Raw genomic sequence first — 26,771 nt, forward strand, 5'->3', positions numbered from 1 at the left:
ATGGCGAATATGAACTAGTTTTAGAAAAATTCAAATAATAAAAAAAATCAAAAATGTAATATTTTAAGCATTCTCACAACACGTTTCTTAAAAACAACAATGTCAAGGCTTAGGCCATTCTTTGAATTTAATATCTAAATTATCTAAGTACAAATATGTTTTCAAACCTTTAACTACGATATTTTGTATCATAACTTTAGCTTTGTGTTATTTTGTGTTTGATAGCTTGCTAGACAATTAATCTATTTTAAAATGACCTTAATACTTATAATTCATTTCTGTAACTAAAGTAGCTTTTAAAGAAGTAAAAAGCTGTTCTTTGTAACAGTATCCTATTAAATTTCGATTTCAATGCAGATTTTAATATTTAAACGTATAATTTCTTAGGTTCTTAACAAACTGTGTGAAATCATACGGCAGTAGAACAACTTGTTGGAATTGGATTAACGCTTTGATTTGAGGTTCTAAAAGGTATTCTTGTAAATCATTTGGGTAGATAAAATAAATACAAATGCAAGATTGGCTAAAATATCTTGGATTGTACCGCCGAGTGACTATTCTCGCTAAAAGATACCACTAGATAGTTAGGGATATCTCAGGATCTTCATCTACTCGGAGCTTTCTTGATAACCCAAGTGAACTAAACCTCCATTTTAGATTTCATCTGTCTCATTGTTAGCTTTAATTACCGCTTTTATCAATTTCCGAAAAGCGACGGGTGGAAAGAAGAAGACGCCCAAGTCACTCGCACTCAACACTCGCCGCCTCGCTCGCACTCGCACTCACTCACTCGACTCGACTCGAAAAACTCTCGCCGAAAAATTTTCGGCAATCCGGCACGCACACCAATGCAATTTCTCAGTTTCTTAGTCTTTTGCCTTTGCCTTTGCTTCTCCCCTCTCTCCGCGCCGCTCCAAGTGCCTGCGAGTGTGTGTGTGTGGCTCGTATCTGTGTTTAGGAATTTCGGCAGCGGAGAAAAAAAATGTGAATTTTCGAGTGAAACTGTGGCTGTGCGCTCGGTCGGCAGTTCAGTGTCTGAAAACGCTCCTAACTGTAAGCAACGTAGCGTCGCGACTCGCGGGCTGCCCCAAATAATATACAAAAAAGGCAAAAAGGCAGAAAGAAATTGTACAAAGAAAAAATAGCCGAATCGAAAAACACCGAAAAATACACCAGAAGAAGCAGCAGCAACAGCAGCCTTGAATCAATATCAATTTTTTCTGTGTTACACTTGGTTTACTTTGTGCCCGCCGTGCCATTTTCCGTTCATTTTCCGTTTTGCGCGCCACGGACACTTGGATACACGGATAACGGAAACGAGTGTCCGAATCCGCCGTTATAAACTATCTCCACCGCTGAGAAAAATAGAGGATGGGGGGTGGTGAATAACTGGGGGCTCGTGGGGGGTTTCCGTGTTTTTTTTGTTGCTGCTGCTGCTACTTTTTTCGTGGCATATTTTTTGACTTTGACTTTAATTCGTTTGCCTTTGCCTTTGCTTTTTTCCTTTGCCCCTGTCCCTGTGTTTCTGTAAGCGTGTGTGTGTGCGAAGGCGTGTGTATGTGTGTGTGTGTGTGTCGGCAACAACAACAACAAAGATTGTAATACGCTTTTTTTTTCTTATTTTTCCTGATAACATTTCCAATTTTCGAATCCCCAACAAAACAAAAAGTGTGGCCAAAAACAGAAATCTCCCGAAATTACAAACAAACAAAATCAAAAACCGCGCACCGACAAAAACAACAATTCTTTTTTTTTTGTTTTTTGAAGGCACTCTGACATCATCTGCAAAGCTCCACTCTCCACTGCGCGAAAAAAAGTAACACCAAAAATTCAAAAAGATAAAAACAACAACACCTCTTAAACATCAAAAAGCAGACAACAAACAACATTTCGACAGCAACAAATGAAAAGTAAGCCAAAAGACAGAAAGACAGAGGGAAACAAAACAAACGACAGTCAGAAACAGAAATTTCCGCAATTTTTGGGCCATATGCGAAATGGTTTATTTTTCTTTCGCCTACTTATTCACCACAAAAAAGACAAAAAAAAAACCAAAAAAATGCCAACAACAACACTTACGCGCGCACACACACACACACACACACGAGAGCCAAGATCAAAGTCAACATGACGAAAAAAAAAGCTCGCGCTCTCTTTTTTTTGGCTGCTCTCACGCATAGTCCCGCATAAATCTCTTCTACTTGCTTCTAATGCCCCCGCGCTCGCTCGCTCTCTTTCACTCGGCGGCTCTCCCACGCCGCCTTGATGACGAAAGCAAATAGCCGACAAAAGAAAAGAAATGAAAAAGAAAGCTGACTTTTGCCGGCCGGCGATCGCGCAACAGCTGTTAATGTTAACCCTTGTGTGGGCGTGCTAGTTAACCCCCTCTCTCCCTCCGCTTCCTGAATGACCCCCCAGAACTAATTGCATTTTCACCGTCTCTCTCCACAGATAACTCTTTTTTTTGGCCCAATTGACACCAAAAACAAACAACAACAAACAAAAAGAAAACAAAAAACCACAAACCACTAATGTAACTTTTTTTGAAGCCCACAAAAAGGACGAGTTAAAAGAAAACGCAACGTTTCGAGCTAAAAAAGTTTAAATTAAACGCCCCGAAAAAATCGTAAAAGACAGTTGCGAAAAGCCGTGAAAAATCAAAATAAGAAATGCAAACGCGACTTTAATACAAATCCACTGACGAACGCTTGCTAAACGCTTTTTTCCCGGTTCAGCAGAGGTCAGCAAAACTTTCGACTCGGCAGAAATATATAAAAATTACCCAAAAAAAAAATTAAAAACCTATTACAAACGTAAAATCCGTCAAGGACATGAGTCAATCGAGTAATTGAGCGCGCTAAATTCAAAAAGTCATCATTCCACACGTAACAACCGAAAAAGAAACGAAAAAGAGTTGAAGCAGGAGTAAGAAGAAGACAAGCTGAAAAATACAAATATATAATATTAAAGATCGATTTCGAAATCTCCGAAACGCGTTTTCGAAAGCCACCTTCAAATTCTAAAGTGTTCGAGCAGCAAACCTCGGTTTCAGGCAGTCCTAGGCTATCCCCCCGGATTTATATATATATAATATATATCCGATCGACTCACCAACCCCGAAGGTAAACCTCAAAAACACACGCACACTTAACCAAAAAAAAGAGCTACCGAAAATGGCATCCGAACTGGATCAATTCGCCGACCTGGAACTTTCAAAGGAGGATCGTGAACAGATCTTCGATCCGCCACTGGATCGACAGCAGTTGGAAGGTGCTGGCACCTCAAGGTATGTACCCTCCATACTCGATAACTATGTATTGCCCTACCCATTTAGAACGGATCGAAAAACAGATCGCACAAGGCCTTTCTCTCTATCCGAAATCAAAAATCCAAAATCAAATACCAAAAAAAAACCCCCCCAAAACCCAACCACCAGAAATCATATCCTACCATCTTTCATTGATCTTGATGTAGCTTTTGTAGTTTGTTGTATGATGCTTTTTAGCTTTTTAGTGCGGGTTCCCAGTTGCCAGTTTCTAGTTTCTAATTACCAGTTCCCAGCCACAACCACCCACCTATCCACTTAGAAATGCGATACTCTTACCTCCGATAGATCATATCAAATCAGATCAGATCAGATAGTTTGGCAACTACCGAAAATGGCGCCAAATAGTTTTTAGCTACGCCTCGGCCGCGATTCGATGCGCCCCTCCAAGGTTTTGAGAATAAAAAAAAAACAGAAACCAAAAAGAAAAAAGAAAAAAAAGCGGTGAGGCTCTCATAAGTAATGGGAAACCCGGAAGGGGAAAAAAAAAAGCCTCGGGCGTTCCTTTGAAGAATCGGAATCTGAATCGGAATCTGAATTCGAATCTAAATCCAAGATGCTCCGCTCTCGCTGGCAATCCACAATTGCACAAATTATCACGCCAAATAACATGAAGTTTGCCCCTCACACGGTGGCCCTCCTACTTTGCCACCCTAACACCCTAACACCCCCCTTTGGACATACAACGCTGCTAAATAGCAGCTAATTTCCTGTGATAAATTGGGCATATCGCCGGGAGACAGGCGAAAAGGCCAAAAAAAAAGGAAATACAAATACAAATTCTGAAAAAATGGCTCTCAGGGAGGATCCTCAGATCCTCGTAGCCCCGACCCTCGTCAAGTTCCCCCCTCGAGCCAAGCTCAAGTGGTGTAAGTAAACACTGAGCGACCTAGAACAAGCTGGGGTAGGCGAAACCATCATCATTGTCACATAAAAAAGCCCCGGGAAGCAGTAGCCACTACCTGTCTCGCCCCTCGCCTCTCACACCTCCGATCTGGCGATCCTACGATCTTGCGATCTTACGATCCTCAATCCCGATCCCTAGGATTTCTCGGCCAACCCCCGATCTGACAGAATTGATATACTTGCCGCACGCTGCTACAGAAAAAAGGTCCAAAGGGAGGGAGGAACTTACTTAGCATCCTCCTAGCAAAATCCTATCGTATCGTTTCCCTCCTGACCAAGGAGAGGTGCAAAAAGATCAATGAAGGACAACAACCAATGATCGAAGTTCGACCCAAAGATAATGTTTGTGTTGCACCTCTAAACAGATTAGCATTTATTAATTTCTTTCTTGGGAAGAATCTAAGAGAATCTACAGGGATTATAAGAGTATAAAATGGTATATATAAGCTATATAATGAGGTTCATCTCTGTTTATACATGCTTTAAAGGGTTTAACCTAAGTAACTTATCTAAACAAAAACAGAAAAAATGTCAGGTTATATCCATTATGTGGAATTAACTAGCGAGAAGCAATGATGCTTCAAGGATTTCATATGAAGAGGATTATTCAAAGACCCAGTCTTCTAAGTCCATAAAATGATATTTCATAGATGCTAGGATTGTCCACTACAACATTCTACTATTACTTATAATAACTTAACTTAGAACCCATTAAAAAAACCATATATGTATACCCAATATGATATATATGACGATGTTTTAGATTTATCATGAGGCCAAAAGCCATTTGGGTGGATAAAAACCTGTATTAAAGGTATTTAAAAGTAAGGATCCTAGGATCGATGGAAAGGTTTTAGAAGAATTAGGTCAAATCTACCGATTCGCCCACAAACTTGTTGCTGCATCCCAAGACGAGGATCAAAATGCCGATTCCCGCTGCGGCACAGTTTGTGTTGCGTGCTAAGCCGCTTGTTGCAACAACTGCTAAGCCGGGTAGGCGAACGAAAAAACGAAAAAAAAAGTCCCAATCCCAACTAATTTCCTGCAGGAATGCAAAGTAAACAAAACAGCAGCAGAGTGGTGGCAGAAATGCGAAATAATAAGAAAAATCCAGGGAAAAATGCCCAGAGACTAAAAGAATCTCACAAAAAAGAAGCAAAGCTAAGAACAAAAAAAAAACAGCAGCGAAGGCAGACAACGACAATCTTTTTCTGTAGCAATTGGTTTAATCCGCCAAAGGAAACATGCCGCTGCCGCAGGAGGCATCTTTTGCCAGGTTTGATTTGCTTTTTCTCTGCTTTTGCTGTGCTTTGCTCAGCCTTGCTTTGCTTTGCTTTGCCGTGCTTTGCTTCTAATTTGAACTTGGTCTTGGTCTTGGGATTTTGCTTAGAAAGAAGGGTTGACCCAGAACGCCGGCAATCGAGATGAGATCTCATCTCTGGAATCTGAAATCTGGAATCTGTTCTGTTCGTTCGCTGTGTTGTTGTTGCTGTTGTGTCTTGGTGATCTCATGATCAGGTTTCTCAGGAGAGTTGGCGTTTGTTGGAAATATGATTTTGGCTGAGTTTAGGGGCTTTCCTGCCCGCTTTATTGTGTAGTTTTTGTGTTCTGTGTTTTTTTGTTGTTTTTTTTTTTGTTTTTGCCCCTCGTGGATGGTTATTTTTCTAGTCTTGAAAACACGTTTCTCATATTTCCAACTCGCTCTCATTTTTCTGCGAGTGCGCCGGGCTCAAACATTTTTAATTATACAAGAGGAGGCTTTTCCCTTCTTCTAATGTTTGTTCACTTGCGGATGGGAAGGAGCTGTTTGCTCCTCGCTGCTTGCCAATTTGTCCTTTGCCACTTGGCTGTCTTTTCAGCCTCTGAATCTGAATATGAATTTGAGTCTGCGCTTCTAATCGCAACCCCTTTGCCTTCGGTATATGCGTATCTGTATCTGTATCTTTGCCTCTGCCACTTAGCCCGAAAAAGATGAGGAAGCAGCGGAGCTTGTGGAAGCCAGGAGCAAATTTGATTCCCATCGATTATCAACTCGCAGGGAGCAGGAATCTGCTTCTGCTTCTGCTTCGCTTGCCTGATTCTGATCCTGATCCTGCTGATTCTGCGATTCTGCTACTCGCCTTTTTTGATTGACAGTCAAATTAGTAGAGCTCCTTGGGCGACAGGAGGCTGGATCTGTTTTCCTTCGTTTGGGGGTTGGATTGATTGGATGGATGGATGGATGGATCTAACATCCTAAGCTTAGGGCAACAGCTGCTTTCTGCTCGAAACAACGGAGCCTGACCTTGGTTTATCGCTCCATTCATTCCAATCGCCCCCGCCTTTGTCGTCACTTCACAATGCCAGCCAAAATCGAGCCAAAAACCCGATTCACATGGAACCAGGTTTATGTGTATGCTTCTACATACATGGAGATGATTGTGCACTGAGCGAAACAAATAGAACCTGGTTTTTACTTTCAATAATTTCGAAAATCGATAAGGTTCCTGATGATATATTAACATTTGTTGATACTAGCATATCAAAATCATATCATATCATCATGGGGAAGTTCAAAGATACCTAACAGTTCGCTTAACATATATTAAGATTTTAAATTTCCCCTAAAGAGATTTAAAGCATAGTTTTTACCAGTGCACCTTCGTTGTATAGAATCAAATGAATGAAATCAAGTACTGAGAGAATCGCGGGGCAGCGGGCGGGTACACTTTACCTACATTTGTCCAAAAACAAAATATGCCCTGGCCCATATTGAGTTTGTTTGGGGATAGTTGAGAGTGGGGAGGACTGGAGGAGGATGGGTAAGGCGTGGCCCGCCAAATTTCCGCTGCTTGCGAATTGCGAGTTGAAGTTGTTGCACAGCGGAAGAGCAGAAGGACACCGACTTTGGCAAATCGCTCCGGACAGCAAACAGGATGCACATTTTTCGTTTTGTACTCCTACCCCAGGTAGACAGGTAGCCCAGAATGCTCAAGAGTGCGAGTTGTCAGGTACAAAACAAGAACAGTCTTGGCCTGCCCTAATTTCAAGGTGATGCTGTAACCAGGTTAAGCGTTTGACAGTCGCTCAAGAGGTCTTCGAGGATCCCCTTGTGATTTTCAAATTACGCAGTCCATTGTTCTTTAAAATGTTACTTACTTTCTACTAATTACTAATTAGGTAGCATAGAATCTTTATTATATTATTAAGATATCAATATCTTTTCTTATCTTCGTTACTATTTTTGTTAAACTTCCTTTAATCTTTTGCGAATCTAACAGCGTTGCACTCCGATTAGCAAGTTATCGTTGATCGAACATCGATTATGCTGCATCTAATTTCGAATCATCCTCCTTCCTCTATCTTCCTCCCACCGTCCCTTTCTCACTCTCTGGCGGCAAATTCTCGCTGGCTTCGTTTCTGTTGTTCCTCGCTTCTTCTTTTTTCTACCACATTTTTGTTGGCTCCTTTTTGTGTTTGTGTTCATTAGAAATTTCCAAGAATTCGAACGACAACGCACACATGCGCAGGCCAGACTTGAAGAGAGAGAAGAGAATAGCGAGGTATGAATCTGGATTCGTGTTACTGCTGGCTTAGTTTTCCAAAACCCAAAACCGAAAATGAAAAAAATACAGCCAAGAAACACACGTTTCGTCTGATTTTTGCTACAACGAGAGAAAGAGGTGGCAAGATATGTATGTCTGTAGGAGCGAGGGAGATGGCGCTCGAATTTCTCACTCCAACGTTTTATAGATCGATGCATCACCCGTATTGAACTTGAAATATATCTCAAGATATGTATGTATACGAGCATATGTATGGATGTATGTATTGGTGAAATACCTTTAACCCTTAAAGGATTCAATATTTGCAAAAGAATAGACATTTGTAAATTCGTACATTGCTTTATTTACATATTTTACAAGGACTAAGATATGGTCCTTAAACCTAAAAACCCATCCAAATATATTACATTTCAGTTTCTTAAAAAGCACAATTCGGGATAACCATCTTAACTTAAGTTTAAGGAAAAGGATCCGATCCTAAATGCGATCCGAATGTACTATTGTCCTCGGCTTCTGTTATCGACCTGCGGGTACCGCTCTCTAGGGATAGAGGGATATGGATAGGGATAGCAACTGTTATTGTTCCGGTACACGTGGCAGGAGGACACCTTTCCAGGACTTTCTTCCCCCGTTAGGACCACTTTCTTTGCGTTTCTTCACCAGCTGCCAGTTGCGATCGACCAACCCTTTTCGTGTCTGCGAGTGTTCCCGCTGATCTTCGAGATCCCCGTGATCGTGGCTTGTTCGACACGCAGGTAGGGCCTCGAAATTAGTTGACAGGGTCCTGGGTCCTCGGTTCTTGTCCTGTTCCCGATTTTCGCCCTTTTCGGTGTCCTCTTCCTGTCTAGCCCATTGTTGGTTTTATTTGCGCTCCCCGCGAGTGAAGAAAGCATTTCCCCGATGGCTTAGGGGTTGCGACTCCGATTCCATTCCTTTCCATTCGATTCGTTTCGATTCAATTCGCGTTTTCAAGTCGACATCTGCCAAAAAAGCTTTCTTCAGTTCGATCGACTTACAGCCCGTTTTTTTTTACCCTTGTCCTGTATCTATATTGGTTTTGTAAACTTCTGAGAACTTTTCAATGCAACTCGTCAAATTAATTTCCATTTCCATACTTTGAAAAATCAAATTTATAATATTTAAAATATTAACAGTTAAGGAAATTTTTAAAAGCTAAGAATAGACAAGAACCATTTCATTTGAAATTCTCCCATCTGTTATGAAAAAACGTTCTGTTAACGATCTGTTAACGTTCTGTTACGTGCAATATGTGAAATCGTGACGTCACAAAATTAGAAATTAAATAAAAAAAATGTTAAATCCTTAATAAATCATGAAAACTATCATAAAAATATACAAAAATATTTACTAAAAATAATAAAAAAAAATATATTAATGCGAAAGCTCTCGTGATATTCTTCTAACCGTACAATCGCGGCCAGCTAAATAGTTGCTTTAAGTATTATCCAGCTGAAATAATGATATAACCAAATAATACCTACATATATTTTAAGAAATTATTTTAAAAATTATTGGAAGGAAAATATAGGCAGAAGAACCAAATTGATATGTGAATAAATAATAAAGAATAATCTTTCTGTTGCATACTTAATATAATTCCGATATTTTTAAATCAAAAGTAAAGTGTAAATTAGTACACATTTAATACATCCCATATAGAACACTCCTAAGCAGTTGACCGCTGCTGTTAGTGCTAGTGTGTTTGGTTTTGGTTTTTGGGGTTTGCGCACTATCAGCAATTCGCTTCACTTTTCTCTCCTCACATTTCTGTATTAACTTTAAGCAGGTTGTTGCCGCCTGTTTACAACTGTTTTTACCGTTGCTTTTGCTTGATTCCGCCGCTTTTGCGGTCAAAACATATTTTTCAAAAAAGATTTATACTAGAGAGCAGCAAAGAAAGAGAGGGAGAGAAAGAGTCACACTAGGCTCCAAGAAATTTCAAGTTTTCAGTTACAAACAAAACTGAATGGAATTAAAATACATTTATTTAACTGATCTGATTACAGCCCAGTCATTAAATGGAAACTCTGAAAAGAATCCTAATTTAAAGATTTTTAAATGTTAAGAACTTTTGCGAAATATTTTTTGCAAGATCACATTAAACCGGTTAAATACAGTACTTAATTATGTTTACTTCGAATCGCGACCGTCTGGCAACGCCATTTAACGTAACCGCTTAACGTGGTCATTTCTCCTACTCCTGCCGTCTTCTTTTCGCAAACACTCGCACACACACGCGGGCGAAAACAAAACCCGAAGTTATTCTTATTGGAGCTCGGCAATTCTCGCGCTCTCTCTCTCGCTCGCCCGCTCACTTGTCGGCGGCTCTCCCACTCTCTTCGCCTTTTTTCAAATTTTTTGTCCACATTCACATTTTCGCATTCCCGTTCGGTTCGCCTTTGGCTGAGCTCAGTATTTAAATACTCTCTGCATTTTGCGGTCGTCTTTTTCGGAAATACGCGCGGCGTAGTTGCACAACAACAATAGCGACAAAACAGCAACAACTACAACAACAACACGGCTAATTTCACAAATCAAAAACTGAAACGGCAAAAATTATAAAATATTGTAGGCGCGCGTGTGTTTGCGAGTGTGTGTGGCCAGTTGTTTTTATTATTTCATCCTACGCCTTGCACACCTCGTTCTTCAGTGCGAAATAAGAAAAAATTTGCAAAAACTAGCGCCCTGCGTTTTGCTGCGCTTTTTTTTTTGCTCATACGCATTTGGCATTTAAACACAAGAAAAAGTAAAAAAAACAACAGTGAGTGTGAAGCAGAAACGAAAATAGAAGGTGTCTCGATTTTTTCCACGCCCTGCTGCTTCCTCTGTTTCGTAGTTTTTTGTGCAGTTTTCTTTTCTTTTTTTTGTCCGACACAACGGTTTATCTTTTGCACACACAGCGAAACTTTTGCATTGGCAGAAAGTGGGGAAAAACAAAAATCTTAGGCCGGCTTTTCTTCTTGGTCTCTTTCTCCTCCCCCCTTTCGGGCTGGAAAATGTGTGTGTGTGCGAGAGTCAACAATAAAAATCAATTTAGATAAACTGACCTACTTCCCACTAACTCGTCGAACGCAACAGTTGGCAACCCTGCTATGCTGGCCGCTAATTAGCCAAACACGTTTTTTCCAGTGGAAAAACATAACGGTTCCCCGATATGTATCGATAGGCAGCCCGCGAGATCGATTGCACTGCATTCCATCTTTGCGAGTGTGTGAGTGAGTCATTTAGAGCGGGGAGGGGGGAAATAAAAAAAAGAACACGCCAGCGCATCCAGAAGAAATCACAGTCCAACGGCGAATTAAAGCCCATACGCATGACCAACGAAAAGCGAGGAAAAGGAGAACAGAAAGAAATAAACCGAAATCATATCAGCAACAGCAGCAGAATTTTTTTTGTTTGCCCCTACTTCTACACAGTTTTTTGTGTGATTAACAAGTGAGCGCGTGGATCGGGAAAGTGAGACGGAAGATGGTGGGAGGAGGAGGAGCAGGAGGCGGCGGCGGAGTAGGAGTGGGAGGAGAGCAGAGAGCAGCGGAGAGTGAGAGTGAGAGAGAGAACCTCTCCATCTCCACCTCCCCCACTCTCTCTCGGTGCGCGTGTGTGTCATAAACGTTCTCTTCTTCTTCTACTCTGCCTTAGTTTTTTTTTGCGAATTGTGAAATAGACAAAATCGAAAAAGTTCATACGAAGGCAAAAGAAAAAAGAAGCAGCCAGAAGAAAGTGTGTGATCGGTTAGAAGAAGCGAGTGCGTGGAAGGAAGTGAGCAAATCACAAAAATAGAGAGCGAACGCCTTATTAGAGATAAGAGAAAAGTTTTGGTTTTGCACCGCAAAGACAAAAGTCAAAAGCAACAACAGTCGGCTAGTAAAATATATAGTAAAGAAAACAAATACAAAATGCACAGCAACAACAACAGCAGCAGACTCAACAACAACATAAGCAACAACAACTTTTACCAACAGAAACAATCGTTTATACGCTATTTGGATCGGTGAGTTTTACGTGTGATCCACCACCCCCTCCCAAAAAAAATAGAACCCCTTCCCCAGCATTGCATATATTTTGACCCACTGTGCGCACATGTAAGCCATACACATACAGCGATCTCAAAAGGTGCGAATATGTACATCAAATCAAAGTCATATGTTGTGTATCTCGATCGCATTCTTAAGATCACGACCACTCCCCTTTCCCCAGCCCCCCTCCCCCTCACCGGATTCCAAAATCTGTAAATCTGGATTTATCTGGCACACACACAAACACACAAACCTCTCGCAAGATTTTCTCTCTTTCTTCATTGATCCAATTGGAACTGGAAGAAAGCTCAACGATTCTGCATTTCTTCGCTTAACTTTAATTGACTTTAAAAGGTGTATTATAGTCGGTCTGGTATGAAGAACATTAGACAGCCAATTGATATTGTATGTGCAATAGTAAACATACATTTGTATTTGCTTTGGTGGCAGATGGTTCGAGTTATGGCGGCTCAACTATAAGTCAATATAGGGTTAAAAGTATGCAAATAAAATGAAACGATAAGATATAAACTAAAGATATCGATATTCATACTAAATTTGTATATTCTAAAAGTATGTTAATATTAAAATCCTTAAAATGAAAATATGAATTTAGTATCTTAATATTAAAAAGCCTTAAAATGAAAATACGAATTTGTGAGTTTCTCCTCCGTTTTTTCGAATTTTCAACTCCAAAGCTAGTGTTCGATTTTGTTTATTTCTTTAAATGGCCGACACATATGCACCATGCATATGGCAGTGCCACGCCCACCGTTGTTGCATACGGGCTCTCAACCAACCAGCCTCAGCCTCCGTTTGCCCCCTTCTTTCAAACACCCTTGTTCGCCATTTTGTGTACGTTTTGCATGCTGATGATAATCGCCAAAGCACAAACAAACAAGCAACGAAATAAAAAGCAATTGTACCCATAGAGTGGAAAATAGAACAAATTTGTCATAGATATGTATTGTATGCACCCAAGCACGGCTCAAGTAATAGCAAAAAAACTTGAATACGTGATTTTTAAGGCTGTTAGTGAATTAGTCATTTAATTCTGAATATTTTACAAATTAAAAAAAATTACATTACATTTTTTATTGATGATTTCTTATTTTGGGATGTAAAAACTTCTTTAAAAACTAAACCTTTGAAGGTTTATTGTTGGTACTATAATTTTCGATCCGATATTCACTTTAAAAGGGAAGTGCTATTTTCGTGACTGCACCTGTAAGCGGGTTGCAATGGTGGATCCCCTGCCAAACTGAAGGTGACAGATTCGCGATAGGCTTCACTGTGGGTGTTCCATTTGTCACGCAGCGAAGAGGGTGAGGGGGGTGAGGAGGAAGGGGCAACAATGGGAAGCGTCCCCACACCACCGTTCGCCAATTTAGGTCAAACCAGCCAGCCACAATGCAACCGATGTGCTTTTCCCTTCCCCCTTTTTCTGCATTTTCCTTCTTCTCCCTTCCTCTAACTCAAACACCCCTCACACAGAGCAAAAAAACGCATTTTGATGAATATTATTAAATTGAGTTGAATTTTGTAAAAGTTCGTGAAATGGTTTCATAGGCTCCGCAAACAAAGGACAGAGTTCAAAACCTACCCACGGGCCAAGGAATTTGTATATATTTTTTTATAGGTTGATATTGATTTCTAAAGTAAATTATTGAAAATTAATATTTTTCCCCGTGCAGCTTTAAGCTGAAAAACAAGTTTTCCTTCTCCATATGTTGACAAATCAAATTCCTTCTGTGCTTTTTTTTTATTATTATTTTTTACCATGGGCGTTTTGCAAAGAACTAGTGGAAAAGGGGCAAAAGATATTCTTGCTAAAGAAACTAAAGGAAAAAACTAACCTTTGCCGATTGCAGATTGTACGCATGTGTGTGTGTGTTTGTTTGTCAGCAACTTGTGGAATGTGCCATGAAAATAGAACAACGCACATAAATACATACATTTGCTACAAACGTGCGTATGTACAAGTGTATGTTTATGGCACATGCGTCATTCAGCGCAGTGCAAGTACCATGTATTCATATATTCATGAGACAAAAATAAAGTTGCAATACAAGAAAAAAAGTCAGCCAGCAGGTTTCCGACTTTTTCATTCATAAAAATTATACAAAAAGAAAGAAAGAAAAACAAAGAGGAAGGATGAAAGGCAAGCACACACACACTGCACTGATAAAGCAGCATCTGCATCAGTATCTGTGTGTGTTGGTGTCGGTGTGAGTGCATTGAGCGCCGCCTTTTTTATAAGAGAGATAAAAGCTAAAAGAAAAACAAAAAATAACAAAAAATAAATACGCGAGGGCGCCGCATGTTGTACGTGTATACATATATTGATTGGATTTGCCAGTGTATGCCGATGCATACATACAGCTATGCGCAAAAGAATAGTAACGAGTTACACTTCCCTTTAAATTTTAAAGTGTTTTCACTTTTTTTTAATTTTAATAGATTGCTTTCTATGACTGATTTAAAAAAAAATCTCAAATATTTTCGGTTCATAAAAATGGATATTTTCTCAAAAAGCTTAATTGTTACTTGAATTTAGGCTGCCAGATTATTATTATTAATGGAATAAATAATCTAAAAAATTGTTCATTCATACAAATATTATCATTTGCAAAACTACTATTCTTCTGCCCGTGTCTGTATTGCATTTAGGTTGCGCATTGATAACAAAAAGAGCAAGAAAGCTTTTCCAGGTGCGACGAGTCTGAATATATGTATGTATGTGTGCGTGTTTGTGTGATTGCGCCAGAGGTCATTTGCTTAGAATCGGTCACATGTCAGGCAAAAACAACAACAGCCAATGTATGAATGTGTGTGTGGGCACTTAGTAAAATGAAAACAACCACAACAAAACAAGAAAAAAAAAATATTGTAAAATTGTTGCACAGACTAGTGGTTAATGACTGTGAGCGCGACAGAGATAGAGAGTGCAGTGGCGATGAGCGAGAGAGCGGGAGAGGGAATGATGCGCTCTCCTCTCTTCTCTTATTGGATGCAGCCGGTGTACTAGACGCAACAACAACACAACGCAACGTCAACGAACTGCAACTTGTCATTTGCATCGAAGGGAACAACAACAAACAACAAGCGCAGATGTGACGCATGCGCTCAGCTCAGCAATTACAGTTAGCCGACACAGTTTGACAGCCACTGGGGAATGGAATGGAATGGAGTGGGGGAATATCGAATTCCAGCGAATCCAAGATTTTCAGCGCAACAAGAAGAAGACGAGAAGGAAAATAGCGAACGGTGGCAGAATTTGCTCCACGTTTCGCCTGTGGTTCCTGGAAAAGCGCCACAGCCCGAGAAATCGCTTGAGAAATGTGCTGGCCTAAGCGAGAAAAAAATAAAACCGGTCAAAGCGGGAGTGCAAAGTGGAGAAAATAGCAAAACAAAAAAAAAACCGGAGGGTGGTCTGTGAATGGCAAATGGAATTGGAATGTCGGAATGCGAATGAGTCGATCTTTCTCTTGAGCTCTCTCTTCTTATTTTACAGTAACTTAAAAACATATGATCCTGACGATGACTTTATCACAAATTATATCACAATACTACATTTAAGGTGATACTTGATGATTTTACTATCTAAACATGTATTAAATTGAACAAAGTTAAGTAAAATTAGTGAAGTTTTCGAAAAACTATTTTTCCTAACACAGCTGTACATTCATAGTTTGACATTCACGCATGCGGTTTGACAGCTAATTAAAGATCATTCACGAAAGGGAGTTAAACCACAAACAACGTGTGTGAGAATCCAAAAAATTGAAACTGTTAATTAAGAAAAGCGCCAAACACACAAGAGCGAAGGAGATTACAGAGGAAAACAAAAAAAAATCAGCTCCACGCGTCTCCTCTTTTTTCATTTCTTCTCGGCCTCGACTCGTCTCATGCCTCTCCTCTTCTCCTCCTTTTTGGGGCTTTCTTGCCTTGTTGTTGTTTTTGTTTTTTTTGTTAGCTTGGTGGCGACGGGAGTGAAATTACTTCCAAGAAAAATAAACACGATATTAAATGTGCAACATTCCAGGCGTCGTTTGCGTTTGCCTTCGTCGTCGTCTTCTCCCGGTCTTATTTTTATTCTACTCTGTTTTTGGTCTCTTCGAAGATCAACAACAGCAGCAACATTGTTACAGAGAAAATAAATTCTACAAGTATAAAATTTACAGAGTACAAAAAAGCATTTAAATATTTTCTATAATTTAATTCAAATTAAAACATTTCTCAAAATAGTTTTTCTAAATGAAATCTAAAATTAAATTAAATATCCCTTATGTAATTATATTTTTCTTGCTGTGTAAAAAAAAGCTTGATCTTCTCTTGCTCTTTTGCTGCTGCTCATTCTCATTATTATTGCAATGCCGTCAGGGCAGCAGGATGTTTACAAACTCGAACTTGGTCTTTTCCTCAAATCGAAATAAAATTTAATTGGTTAGGAACAGGGATTTTAAAATCGAACCTCTTTGAAAACATTGTGCATTATTTCGATCTGTCTTGAACTTCAAATACATTTTTGGGCTCGGTTTAAATATTTTGTATTTTGTATTAAAACTAAATGATTTTGAAATGTTTCTCTATAATAAATAAAATGTCAAATAAGTTACAAATAACTACATTTTGTTGACATTTCGGGGGTAGGAGTATCGATATTGGTAGATATTGATCCTATTCTTACGCACTCACAGTCATAATTCCGCCCTTTGTGTCTTGCTTTGGATTTGAATGTAATTTTTTTGCACACATATCATACACCCGCATAAAAAGCACACCATTTCCGGGGATTTGTGCTAACTCCCATCTAAATCCCAAAAGTCACCCTACAAAAAATATATTTATGTATTAAACCGAACCCAAATCATTTGTATTGTCACGCTCGCTCAAATAGCTTTTTAGATGCTAGTTCGCTTGATCTCGCTCTGTCTTTGTGTTTATCTTTATCTGTACTCTCTCGGTGCTGCCGGAATCTGGGGGAAAAACTAGCAATATATGTAAATGGAAAAGAAAATATTATGACACTATTTTTCTTGTAAAAAAAACACTTGTTAAACAGACTTGAAAGCTGTAGACGGATTTCTATTTCTTTATCTAGTATTGTTTGTTAATAGAATCCTACGAGTGTTTCGCAATTTTTTTTTAAGGATTTACTGAAACCTTTTTCGGTAAAATTCTGGCAACACTACTTTCTTCCTAGCTTCTCGACAGCACTCTCTTTAACCGACTGCTTTCTCTTTACTACCACTACTTACTAACTTTTCTTTTATTAGCATATATTTTCTTATCTAATTCATTTTCCCATTTCCCCCCACTCACCCACTTCCGTCCCTCTTGTTTTTGGACTACTATCATTACCACTACTACAACAACAACCACTACCACTTCTACTTGTACTACAACTACTACTATTTTTGTTTCTTTTGTGTTTGTTTGTTTTTCTTGTTCTTGTGTGTTTTTACGCTATTTTCTTCACAGTGTTACGACATCAAAAATCTTAATAAGCGGCATACCGATGCAAACACGTTTCGAAGACATCGAACCGCTACTGAAGCCCTATGGCATCGTCAAACAGTGTGAGGCTATTTCTAGTAAGGATCAAAATACTCAAACAGTACATATAACATTCGAAAATCCTGAGCAGGCGCAAAGGTATATACCCAAAACTACTCATTTAAGAACTATCTAAATCATCTAAATCGAAAGCTCTCTAAGGGGATATTTCAGCCTAGCACCAGATACCAGATACGAGTCTTTCGTGGGTGTCTAGTGTTAGGCGTGGAAAGAATTACTCATATGTATTATCTCTATATTGGGGAAGGGGAAAAGGAAGGGGCAAAGATTTGGGGACTATATTATCGGAGTTGTGCAGGATGCGTTTGTGTGTGGCTTACCTAACCCTCTTCCCATATTTTAAATTTCTTCCAAATCTCCCAAATCTCTTAATCAATTGGCCTTGCTCTCCCAAAACTATACAAAACTAAGAAATTTACTAAAATACAATGATTTAAGGATATTTTAGTAGACATATTAATTATATAATATGCTAATAAACTTTTTAGAAAGCTAAAGTGTCAAATCTTAAATTATTTAAATTCTGTTGAATTCAATGAATGAGAACTTGAAACCTTTAGTTAAATTCTTATAACTTCAATTTCTGAAGACTGAACTTTATAAGTTTAATTCAATTTCCATGAATATTAAATCAAATATTAAATTATTTAAATGTATGAATGAGAACTCGAAACCTTTGTTTAAATTCCTATAACTTCGATTTCAGAAGACTGAACTTTATAAATTCAATTTAATTTCCATGAATAATTTAAATTCGTTCGCTAGCTGAAAAAAACGAGCAAATTTCAGTGAAATGAAAATGAATATACGTACCCATACATATTTTATTGAAGTGATACAAGACTAGATGGGATATTAGCTGATTTTCTAGAGAACTCTCAATGCAGCTGTTGTCTGGAATCAAGCATTTGACTAATCAATATCCCCCCACCATTCCCTCTCCCCCACAGAGCTGCTGGTGGTCTGAACGGTGTCGAGTTCGAGGGCAGCAAGCTGCATGCCGAGCAGCTGGACAAGAACCAGCGGCGTAGCCAGCGCAACCAGCGCAATCCGTACCCGGGAATGCCCGGCCCCGGACGCCAGGCGGACTTCCCGCTGCGCATCCTGGTGCAGAGCGAGATGGTGGGCGCCATCATTGGCCGCCAGGGCAGCACCATCAGGACGATCACACAACAGAGCCGTGCTCGCGTCGATGTCCATCGCAAGGAGAACGTTGGATCGCTGGAGAAGTCGATCACGATCTATGGCAATCCGGAGAACTGCACCAATGCCTGCAAGCGCATCCTGGAGGTGATGCAGCAAGAGGCCCTCTCCACGAATAAGGGGTGAGTTTTGTGAATTGTCTCGGCATCTCGACCATATAATAACTAAAACCCCTGATTATTGCAGAGAAATTTGCCTCAAAATACTCGCCCACAACAACTTGATTGGACGGATCATTGGCAAGTCGGGCAACACCATTAAGCGGATCATGCAGGACACCGATACGAAGATCACCGTCAGCTCGATCAACGACATCAACAGCTTCAATCTGGAGCGCATCATCACGGTCAAGGGATTGATTGAGAACATGTCGCGTGCCGAGAACCAGATTAGCACCAAACTGCGCCAGAGCTACGAGAACGACCTGCAGGCGATGGCGCCGCAGAGCCTCATGTTCCCCGGTCTCCATCCCATGGCAATGATGTCGACACCGGGCAACGGCATGGTCTTCAATACGAGCATGCCGTTCCCCTCGTGTCAAAGCTTTGCCATGTCCAAGACCCCGGCCAGCGTGGTTCCGCCGGTCTTCCCCAACGACCTGCAGGAGACCACCTATCTCTACATACCGAACAACGCTGTCGGCGCCATTATCGGCACCAAGGGCTCGCACATCCGCAGCATCATGCGCTTCTCGAACGCATCCCTCAAAATAGCCCCCCTCGACGCCGACAAGCCGCTGGACCAGCAAACGGAGCGCAAGGTGACGATTGTTGGCACACCGGAGGGTCAGTGGAAGGCGCAGTACATGATCTTCGAGAAGATGCGCGAGGAGGGCTTTATGTGCGGCACGGACGATGTGCGCCTAACGGTTGAGTTGCTAGTGGCCAGCTCTCAGGTAAATAAATATAAATTTACATGTAACTAGAACATGTATTAAGCAGGGACCGAAAATAACTGTAATTGTAAATTTTTCTTACCAAAAAAATCATGCACTTAGAAGAGTCCTAAAATTTTTTTAAATACATCATTATTTTTGTTAGCCACTGTAGTTTACAAATTTGATTTTATTTGATTTTTATAGTATTCAAAAAAATACCTGTTATTTGATGATGTTTATGTATAACAGTTATTCCCTTGACATTTAAAAAAAATTAAATAATTTAAAAAAACATGCTAACCGTGTTTTATAAACCTTACTAAAAATCTTTAAAAAAAGCCAACCGTGCATATTGTATAACTATATTTTATTTAAATTTGTTTTACCCAAAAAATCGCCATAAATCAAGGTTGTCAACTTTTATTATAAAACTCAAAAAATAACAGTTATTCTTTGAGCTTTACTTTACGAATCCGAAAATAACTGTTAAAATGTGATTTTTAACATAATTATTGGATCTGGATCCAACGCTAAACGCTTAATATTAACCTATCCGAATTTATTGCGCATCTAGGTGGGCCGCATTATTGGTAAGGGCGGCCAGAATGTTCGCGAATTGCAGCGCGTGACGGGCAGTGTGATCAAGTTGCCTGAGCACGCTTTGGCGCCTCCCTCCGGCGGAGATGAGGAGACACCGGTGCACATCATCGGACCTTTCTACAGCGTACAGGTGAGAGACTTGCCAGCGTTTATTATCCTTACAAGCAAACTAACTAAATTAACCTTATTTTTCAGTCTGCACAGCGACGCATTCGAGCCATGATGCTATCCACAAATCCGCCGCCAATCACCAAAAAACAGAAAGCTGCCAAAGAACAATTGCAACAACAGCAACAGAGCCTAGCCGGAGCTGCGACCAGCGGGTCTCAGCAGCAGCAGCAGCCACAGTCACCATCGCAACAGCAGGCGCTGCCGCCGCAATTGCATCATCAGCCTGTGTCGTCGGCGTCGTCATCGTCGACGCCACCTGCACACCATCAGCAGCAGGCGTCGACGGCAGCGAGCGCCCACCAGTTGCAGCAGCAGCAGCAGCCATCGCCGCCGCCACCTGGCAATGCAACTGCGGCCGCAGCCCAGCAGCAGCAGCTGGCTAGCTCACAGCAGTAAGGAGGAAGGAATCACCGATGAAGGAGTGCCGGCGCCGCAGCAGAAACATCAACAGCAGCAGCAACAACAACAGCAGCAGAAGCAGCAGCAGCAGCGACAGCGCCAACAATAGCCAAGGCAGGGTTTTCTACTATTGATACTACCTCCACAACAACACACCCATAATCTTCAAACCCCCCCAGCCCAAGAACCACCCAAAATTTACAACCCTATAATTACAAGCTAACCGTAGGCGCCACCTTTGTGCTGGCACAGGCGACGGCAAAAGTAAGCAAACAACCTGGAGCAGTAACATAAACAAAAAATCATATACATATATATATATATATAATAGGGGAACAACTACATCAAAAAAAAAAAAGTGAGCCGCGTGAAGAAGCTCTACTAGTTCATAACAGTGTAATGCAACTTTAACAAGAAGAACATCAATCAAACACACACAGCAAGAATAACCATAACAACATTCTTCATTTGCATACTAAGAAATAAAGAGAAAACCTTAAATAGAAAGCGCTATCGTTCGCCCGAACCACTAAGCAGCAACAACTAAAAAACAAACTTTGTGTTGTTGTTCGTTCGTTCTGTTAGGTGTAAACTTTTGTGTCGACTGAGAATTTGAATTCGACACCGCCCAAACAGTTTAATCATTTTTACAAAAGTAAACAATATTTTCAACAACCATTAAACAACAACACAAAGAGTGAAAGTAACTAAAGAGAAAACCCCCCAAAACTAACAACCCCACAAATTTGAATGCAAGAAGGGAATTAAAGGATAAAGGAGGAAAGTTTAGTAGTGTATGCGTTATATTTTTTTTAAATATATTTAACTATAAAACGTTTATTTTTAATTATTTTTTTTTAACAAAGATTTAGTAAGCTTATATTTAAGTGGAAAGAACAGAAGGAGAGAAGTGAGCAAAGCGAAAGAGAATGAGATTGAGAATCGAGCAGAGAAAAAAAACGAGAGGGACAAACGTTAGTTTGATCCCAAGAGAACCGAAAATTGTACACAAACAGAACATATAACCAAGAAATATCAAAAAAAAAAAAGAGAAAATTACAATACAGACATGGAAAGCAACAGAAGCGTCAGAAAACACAAATATATACCTATTTTGAGCCCACATCCACAACAACAACAACAAAGGTGAAGAAAGTTTCCAACGAGCACTCATTTCTGGGTTATAAAAATGTATAACAGTTGATAAAGTTATGTGTACAATGTGCGACAGTTGATGCAACTGTTGGCGCCCCTTACGTTATACGTAGTATAACAGACCTCAACCCAAAACCCAAACCACCAAAAAGAAACAACTATCTATGTATACAATATCGTTAAGAGCTGTACTGGATACTGGATGGATTGATGGATGGATCAGTGTGTATATTGGGACTATATTGATAGGAAGGGATGCGGATGGAACCAGAAACGCCAGCGAGAGCAATGTTTACTGTACTGTACAGCTGTAAAATAGTTTTTTCGATGCCTAAAACGTTGTATGTATATGAATGGATACGTATGGATACGGAGACCAGTCATTTTTTTTGCGAGGGAAAGAGTTACATGAATTGTTGATTATACTTAGTGCGAAAGCAGCCGAAGGAGACATACATAAGGACGGAGATGGAGATAGGAACGCTAAAGATGATAGTGTTAAAGAAAACTATTGTAATGTGTTTGCCTTGAAATGAAAACAAAACTAACTAGAAATGAAATAACGGTGCTGAAATGTTAATTTTTTTTAATCGATCGTTAACGTTAAGTGTTACGTTATAACGTTTGAGCGTGTATGAGAGACAAGCTGTTATACGAGGATGGGACACTGCACTACACAAGAATATAAACCTAAACCCAAAACCCAAACCTATACCAGCCAATCTGAACCCAAATCAAAGTCTAATTCATAGCCACAAAGCAATCAAAACCGGAGGATGCATTTCGTAGAGATCGTAATCGTAGCGTAAACAGATGAACAGACAATATATTTAACCATATGACCAAACACCATAGCTAGAGGCCGCAACCCAAGTAACTGAATCGGAGCAACAACAATCAAACTACAATCTACACCAGCCAAAACAAGCAACAATAGCAATAGCCCAATTTTGTGTTGTTTTTAAATAGCTATTATCCAATTAGTAACCATACAATTTTTTTATTTTTTCTTCTAACGTAAATATTTAACTAATTGATATTCCATAGAGTTAATGTTACAAACTAGTGGGACGTACAGTCAACCAAATCAAATCGAATTGAACACCCAATCCCTAGCGATCCAATCCTTTTGTTTGTATAACACTTGCTTCGAAGGCAGACAGTTTCAAAACACCACATGAAAATCAAGGCAAATTCGACATTTCGGCAAAACAAACAGCAAACCTATAAAAAAATTCAACATTTCGGTCTAACAAGCAACAACAAAACTAAAAACTTTTGAGCGGCACATTATTTTGGATGAACAAAAGATAAGATGAACAAAATTTTTGGACAAAAACTCAAAGCCAACAAGAAGCGTGTACAAGCTTTAGGACAGCCCAATTTTTTGAAATATCACACTTTCTTTGTTCTTTTTCACGAAGAAACAAAAGAAAACAAGCAAAAGCAGAAAAGATGAAGAAATTTGAAGAAGATTGAAAAAGTAATTAAAATACCTCAATGTAAGTGCATTATCTTCTACAAAAAAATATAAAAAAATATGACTAAAACTAAAAACAAACTTGCAAAGCGTAAAAATGGATAAAAATGCAAAAAAAAATCCTAATGAGAGAAAACGAATTATGAAAAGCCAACCCTAAAAATAAATGTAGATTATAAGCAAACAAATAAAAGAACTATTAATGAATGAATCAAACAATACGAATCTAAACAGAACCGGAATCAGCAAAACAAGCATTGGAGAAGGCATATCACCAAGTCACAGAAGAAACAAACGCATTTCGACGAGAAGTCTTCTGAAAGACAAATGCAGGCGAATAGATATTTTACCAAAAGTTTCTATAAGCAAAAATCAAATCCGAACCGAAACTAATTCAAATCAAATAAAACCCACAGCGACCAATCAAACAATCACACACCCACCAAAGCCCTTCGCGAAATAGTTTTGGGTCAAACTCCCCACCCAGGCCATATGTACCATACCAACTGAAGCAGATCAACCTAGAACAGAGGGATATAGGAGATATGAGATATAGGATGAGCAGGATGCGATTAGGAGGGATGGGAAGTGTATATAAGAATGTTGCGGGGCATTAACATTGATCTTTATATACGAGAAATCAGGCCGCTGTATATGTATATATATGCGATATATATGTGTATGTTGAAAATGCGTGACATTTTGTTTTGTTATACTTGAGAATCTATATATGTATATCTATATATATATATATGTATATAAATCTAATAAATTTCCCCTCTTGTTTATAACGAATAATTATTCAAGCTAATTATACCCCTTTTATTTTTTTCCATGGAAAAATGTCCAAAGTTGTCAATATAAAGACATTTACATATACATATATATCTATATATAGATATGTGGATCTATGCTTAAATACGATATTTATAAAGAAGAAGGAACGGAATTTTTCTAAAAGATTCCAAACAGGAAAGAACAAAGAAATGAAAATTATTATTCCAAATGCTGAATCAAAGGAAAGTCAGATCGATGATCGATTATCGCTGATCGATGAAAGGGATGAGTTAATAATTTAGCTATAGCTCTGGTTTATTTTGACGGGGGGTTAAACGCGATAAAAGATACAAATAATATAACTGATGACAGAGATCGACGGAAACAACTGAAAACTTGTGAGTTAGCGTGCGCGTTAAAAACGAAAACAAAGATAAGAATAAAGATAATGATAATGATGTAGAAAGAGAACTCAGTTGAAGAACGAAGAACGAAGAGAGAGGAAAGCGATTGTGAGAAGTGTGAAAAGCAGAAACGAAATTATTTTTTAGTATTTAGAGGCTATTTTATATCGTTATTAAAGCAGGTAGGAAAGTGAGGCAACGGTTAGGAAAAGAGCTGAGATGATAAAGATGATGATGATGAGGGAAAAATACCAGCAGTAAAAGCGAAAAATGAATGGCAGTTTAGCGAGAAAGTTAAATTTTAACCAAATGGGAAATCGAAAGAATAGGGCAAGACTCGAAAAACCAAAACTGGCATGGGTGTAGTGTAGCATTTAGCATTTCGAAATCCCGAATACCAAATCCCAGAGTACAGTCGACACCAAATGTACAAAGCTTTTGGCGTACAATCTACTTACAAGGTTGCTACCAGTTCTAAACATTGCATTTTACTATTTACTACAATCCAGTTTCTATTTTTCAAACATTTCTCCAACACTCATGCCGATTTTGTACAGTTTTTCTTTCCGCAGAACGTTAAATTGAGGGAAAAAACATTGTAAAAGAGAAAAAGAATAATGAGAAAAGTACTTTTTTGTGTTGTAAGTTGTGCCAAGTACTGATAACGTTTAAGGTGTGATAAACTCGTTTTTAAATTTAACAACTATTTAAACTATAAAAACTACTTACTAAAACAAAACAAAAAAAAATTAAAATTTATAAAAAAAAAACACTTATTATTTAACAACAAAAAATGCTTTTGATGTACATTTTATACACAAACACACACACACACGCGCAAGAACCAACATTACAAAAACACACACCAACCCACAAAAGTACTTTGACAGCCGATTTCTTTTGGGAATAGGGAATAGGAAAAGACAGGAATAGAAACCCTAAAAACATCAATCAAAAACAAAAACACGTACATATAAAATCAACAACAACAATTTGCTTTGCTACCGGAATTCAGAAGATTTAATTTAATTTTGATTTATAAATATAATTTAACATAAAACAAAAGCAAACAAGTTTGTACTCTTTAGAAATGCAGTGAAAAGGAAGTGAAAGGACAAAGAGGTAATCGATGTCGATGAAAAAACGATAAACTCTTTACAAGCATAAAAAATGTTATGAAACACGGATTAAGGGAAGAATACTTTTTTAAAAAGGAATATTTTTTTATATATGTACATATATATAAATATTTACAAAGGAAAACTAAACGAAAGGAAGGGAAAAACGTTTTTAGCGGTACAAACATGAGTACAAATCAAGTTTTATTATTTTTTTAAATATTTTTTTTTGTCTATTATGAGAGTGGAAATTTACCTATCGGAAGGAGTTTTCTTTAGGCATATACAAAAAAACCGAGTTGTTTTTTTTCTTCAATTGTTAGGCGCGTAAAAGTTAGAGCGAGACAGCAGCAGCAGCCGAATTAGGTAGCCAGACAGAGAGAGGAACAGTTGATTAATGAGACATTCTATTAAAGCGAAGATAAGGATTAACGATAGGGATAACGATATAAAGCGAGTTTAACCATAAGTCAAGCTTGACAACCGATCAGCCACGAGCAGAAACAGCAAACATAGAGCAGAAAGCAGAAGAACAGGCAGAGAACCGTTAGCCACGCAGAGAAAGCAGGAAGAAAGCACGAAGAAACAAGAGCAAATAGCCCAAAAAGCCAAGCCGCCACTCACACAGTGAAAATGAGAATATGAATATGAAAATAACGAAAATCGCAAGTAAAATTCGAGGATTAGGCAATCCTAGCGAAGGAGAAACAGCACAAATTTAATCGATACAAATTGGGGGTTCATTATTTTTTAGTTTCGAAAAGAAATTTGGACGCAAAATCAGCCAGAATCCAAAGCAGCCGGAAAAAGTTAAAAAGAAAAACAAGTCAGAAGTCAGAAAGTCAGAAAAAACAGGCAGAAAAGATCTAAAGAATCGAAATGGAAATCCAACTCACCCTGAAATACGACACAAAGCAACTAAAATTTGAAATCAACTGCAGAACGCATGGAATGGAACAGTGGAACGGAACGCATAGAGAACTCATGCGATTCTAAAAACCAAATCTACAAAAAGAAAAACCAACAAAACGCAGCAGAAAGCGAGTAAAAAAAGAATCGTAAACCGAAAACTAAACTAATAAAACCGAAACTGAATATAACATTTTTGAGAAGAGAAAACATGAAATAACACTTTCAACATTTACTATATATTTTAGCATTTAAGATCCAAAAATGGAAGAAAAAGAAAAACCT

General features: G+C 38.9%; 1 protein-coding gene across 8 annotated transcripts in view; it reads left to right on the top strand.

The window, feature by feature from the left end:
- Nucleotides 1–26,444, top strand: part of Imp (IGF-II mRNA-binding protein) — a 33,030-nt gene extending 6,586 nt beyond the window's left edge. For 2 of the 8 annotated variants that reach the window (XM_017146755.3, XM_070218586.1), the window contains 6 exons: nucleotides 2,452–3,286; nucleotides 17,298–17,471; nucleotides 18,344–18,718; nucleotides 18,783–19,491; nucleotides 20,048–20,203; nucleotides 20,269–26,444. In XM_017146755.3, the coding sequence (XP_017002244.2) occupies nucleotides 3,174–3,286; nucleotides 17,298–17,471; nucleotides 18,344–18,718; nucleotides 18,783–19,491; nucleotides 20,048–20,203; nucleotides 20,269–20,640 (1,899 nt within the window). In that variant the 5' untranslated portion in view covers nucleotides 2,452–3,173 and the 3' untranslated portion in view covers nucleotides 20,641–26,444. Of the gene's footprint in view, nucleotides 1–1,750; nucleotides 1,911–2,451; nucleotides 3,287–10,214; nucleotides 10,559–11,436; nucleotides 11,789–17,297; nucleotides 17,472–18,343; nucleotides 18,719–18,782; nucleotides 19,492–20,047; nucleotides 20,204–20,268 lie in introns of those variants that run through there. The other 6 variants (XR_011419641.1, XM_070218587.1, XM_017146758.3 and 3 more) reach the window with 6 other exon arrangements.
- Nucleotides 26,445–26,771: the final 327 nt, after the last annotated feature.

This window comes from Drosophila takahashii, chromosome X, assembly GCF_030179915.1.
Source record: "Drosophila takahashii strain IR98-3 E-12201 chromosome X, DtakHiC1v2, whole genome shotgun sequence".
In the NCBI taxonomy this organism is placed as follows: Eukaryota; Metazoa; Arthropoda; class Insecta; order Diptera; family Drosophilidae; genus Drosophila; species Drosophila takahashii.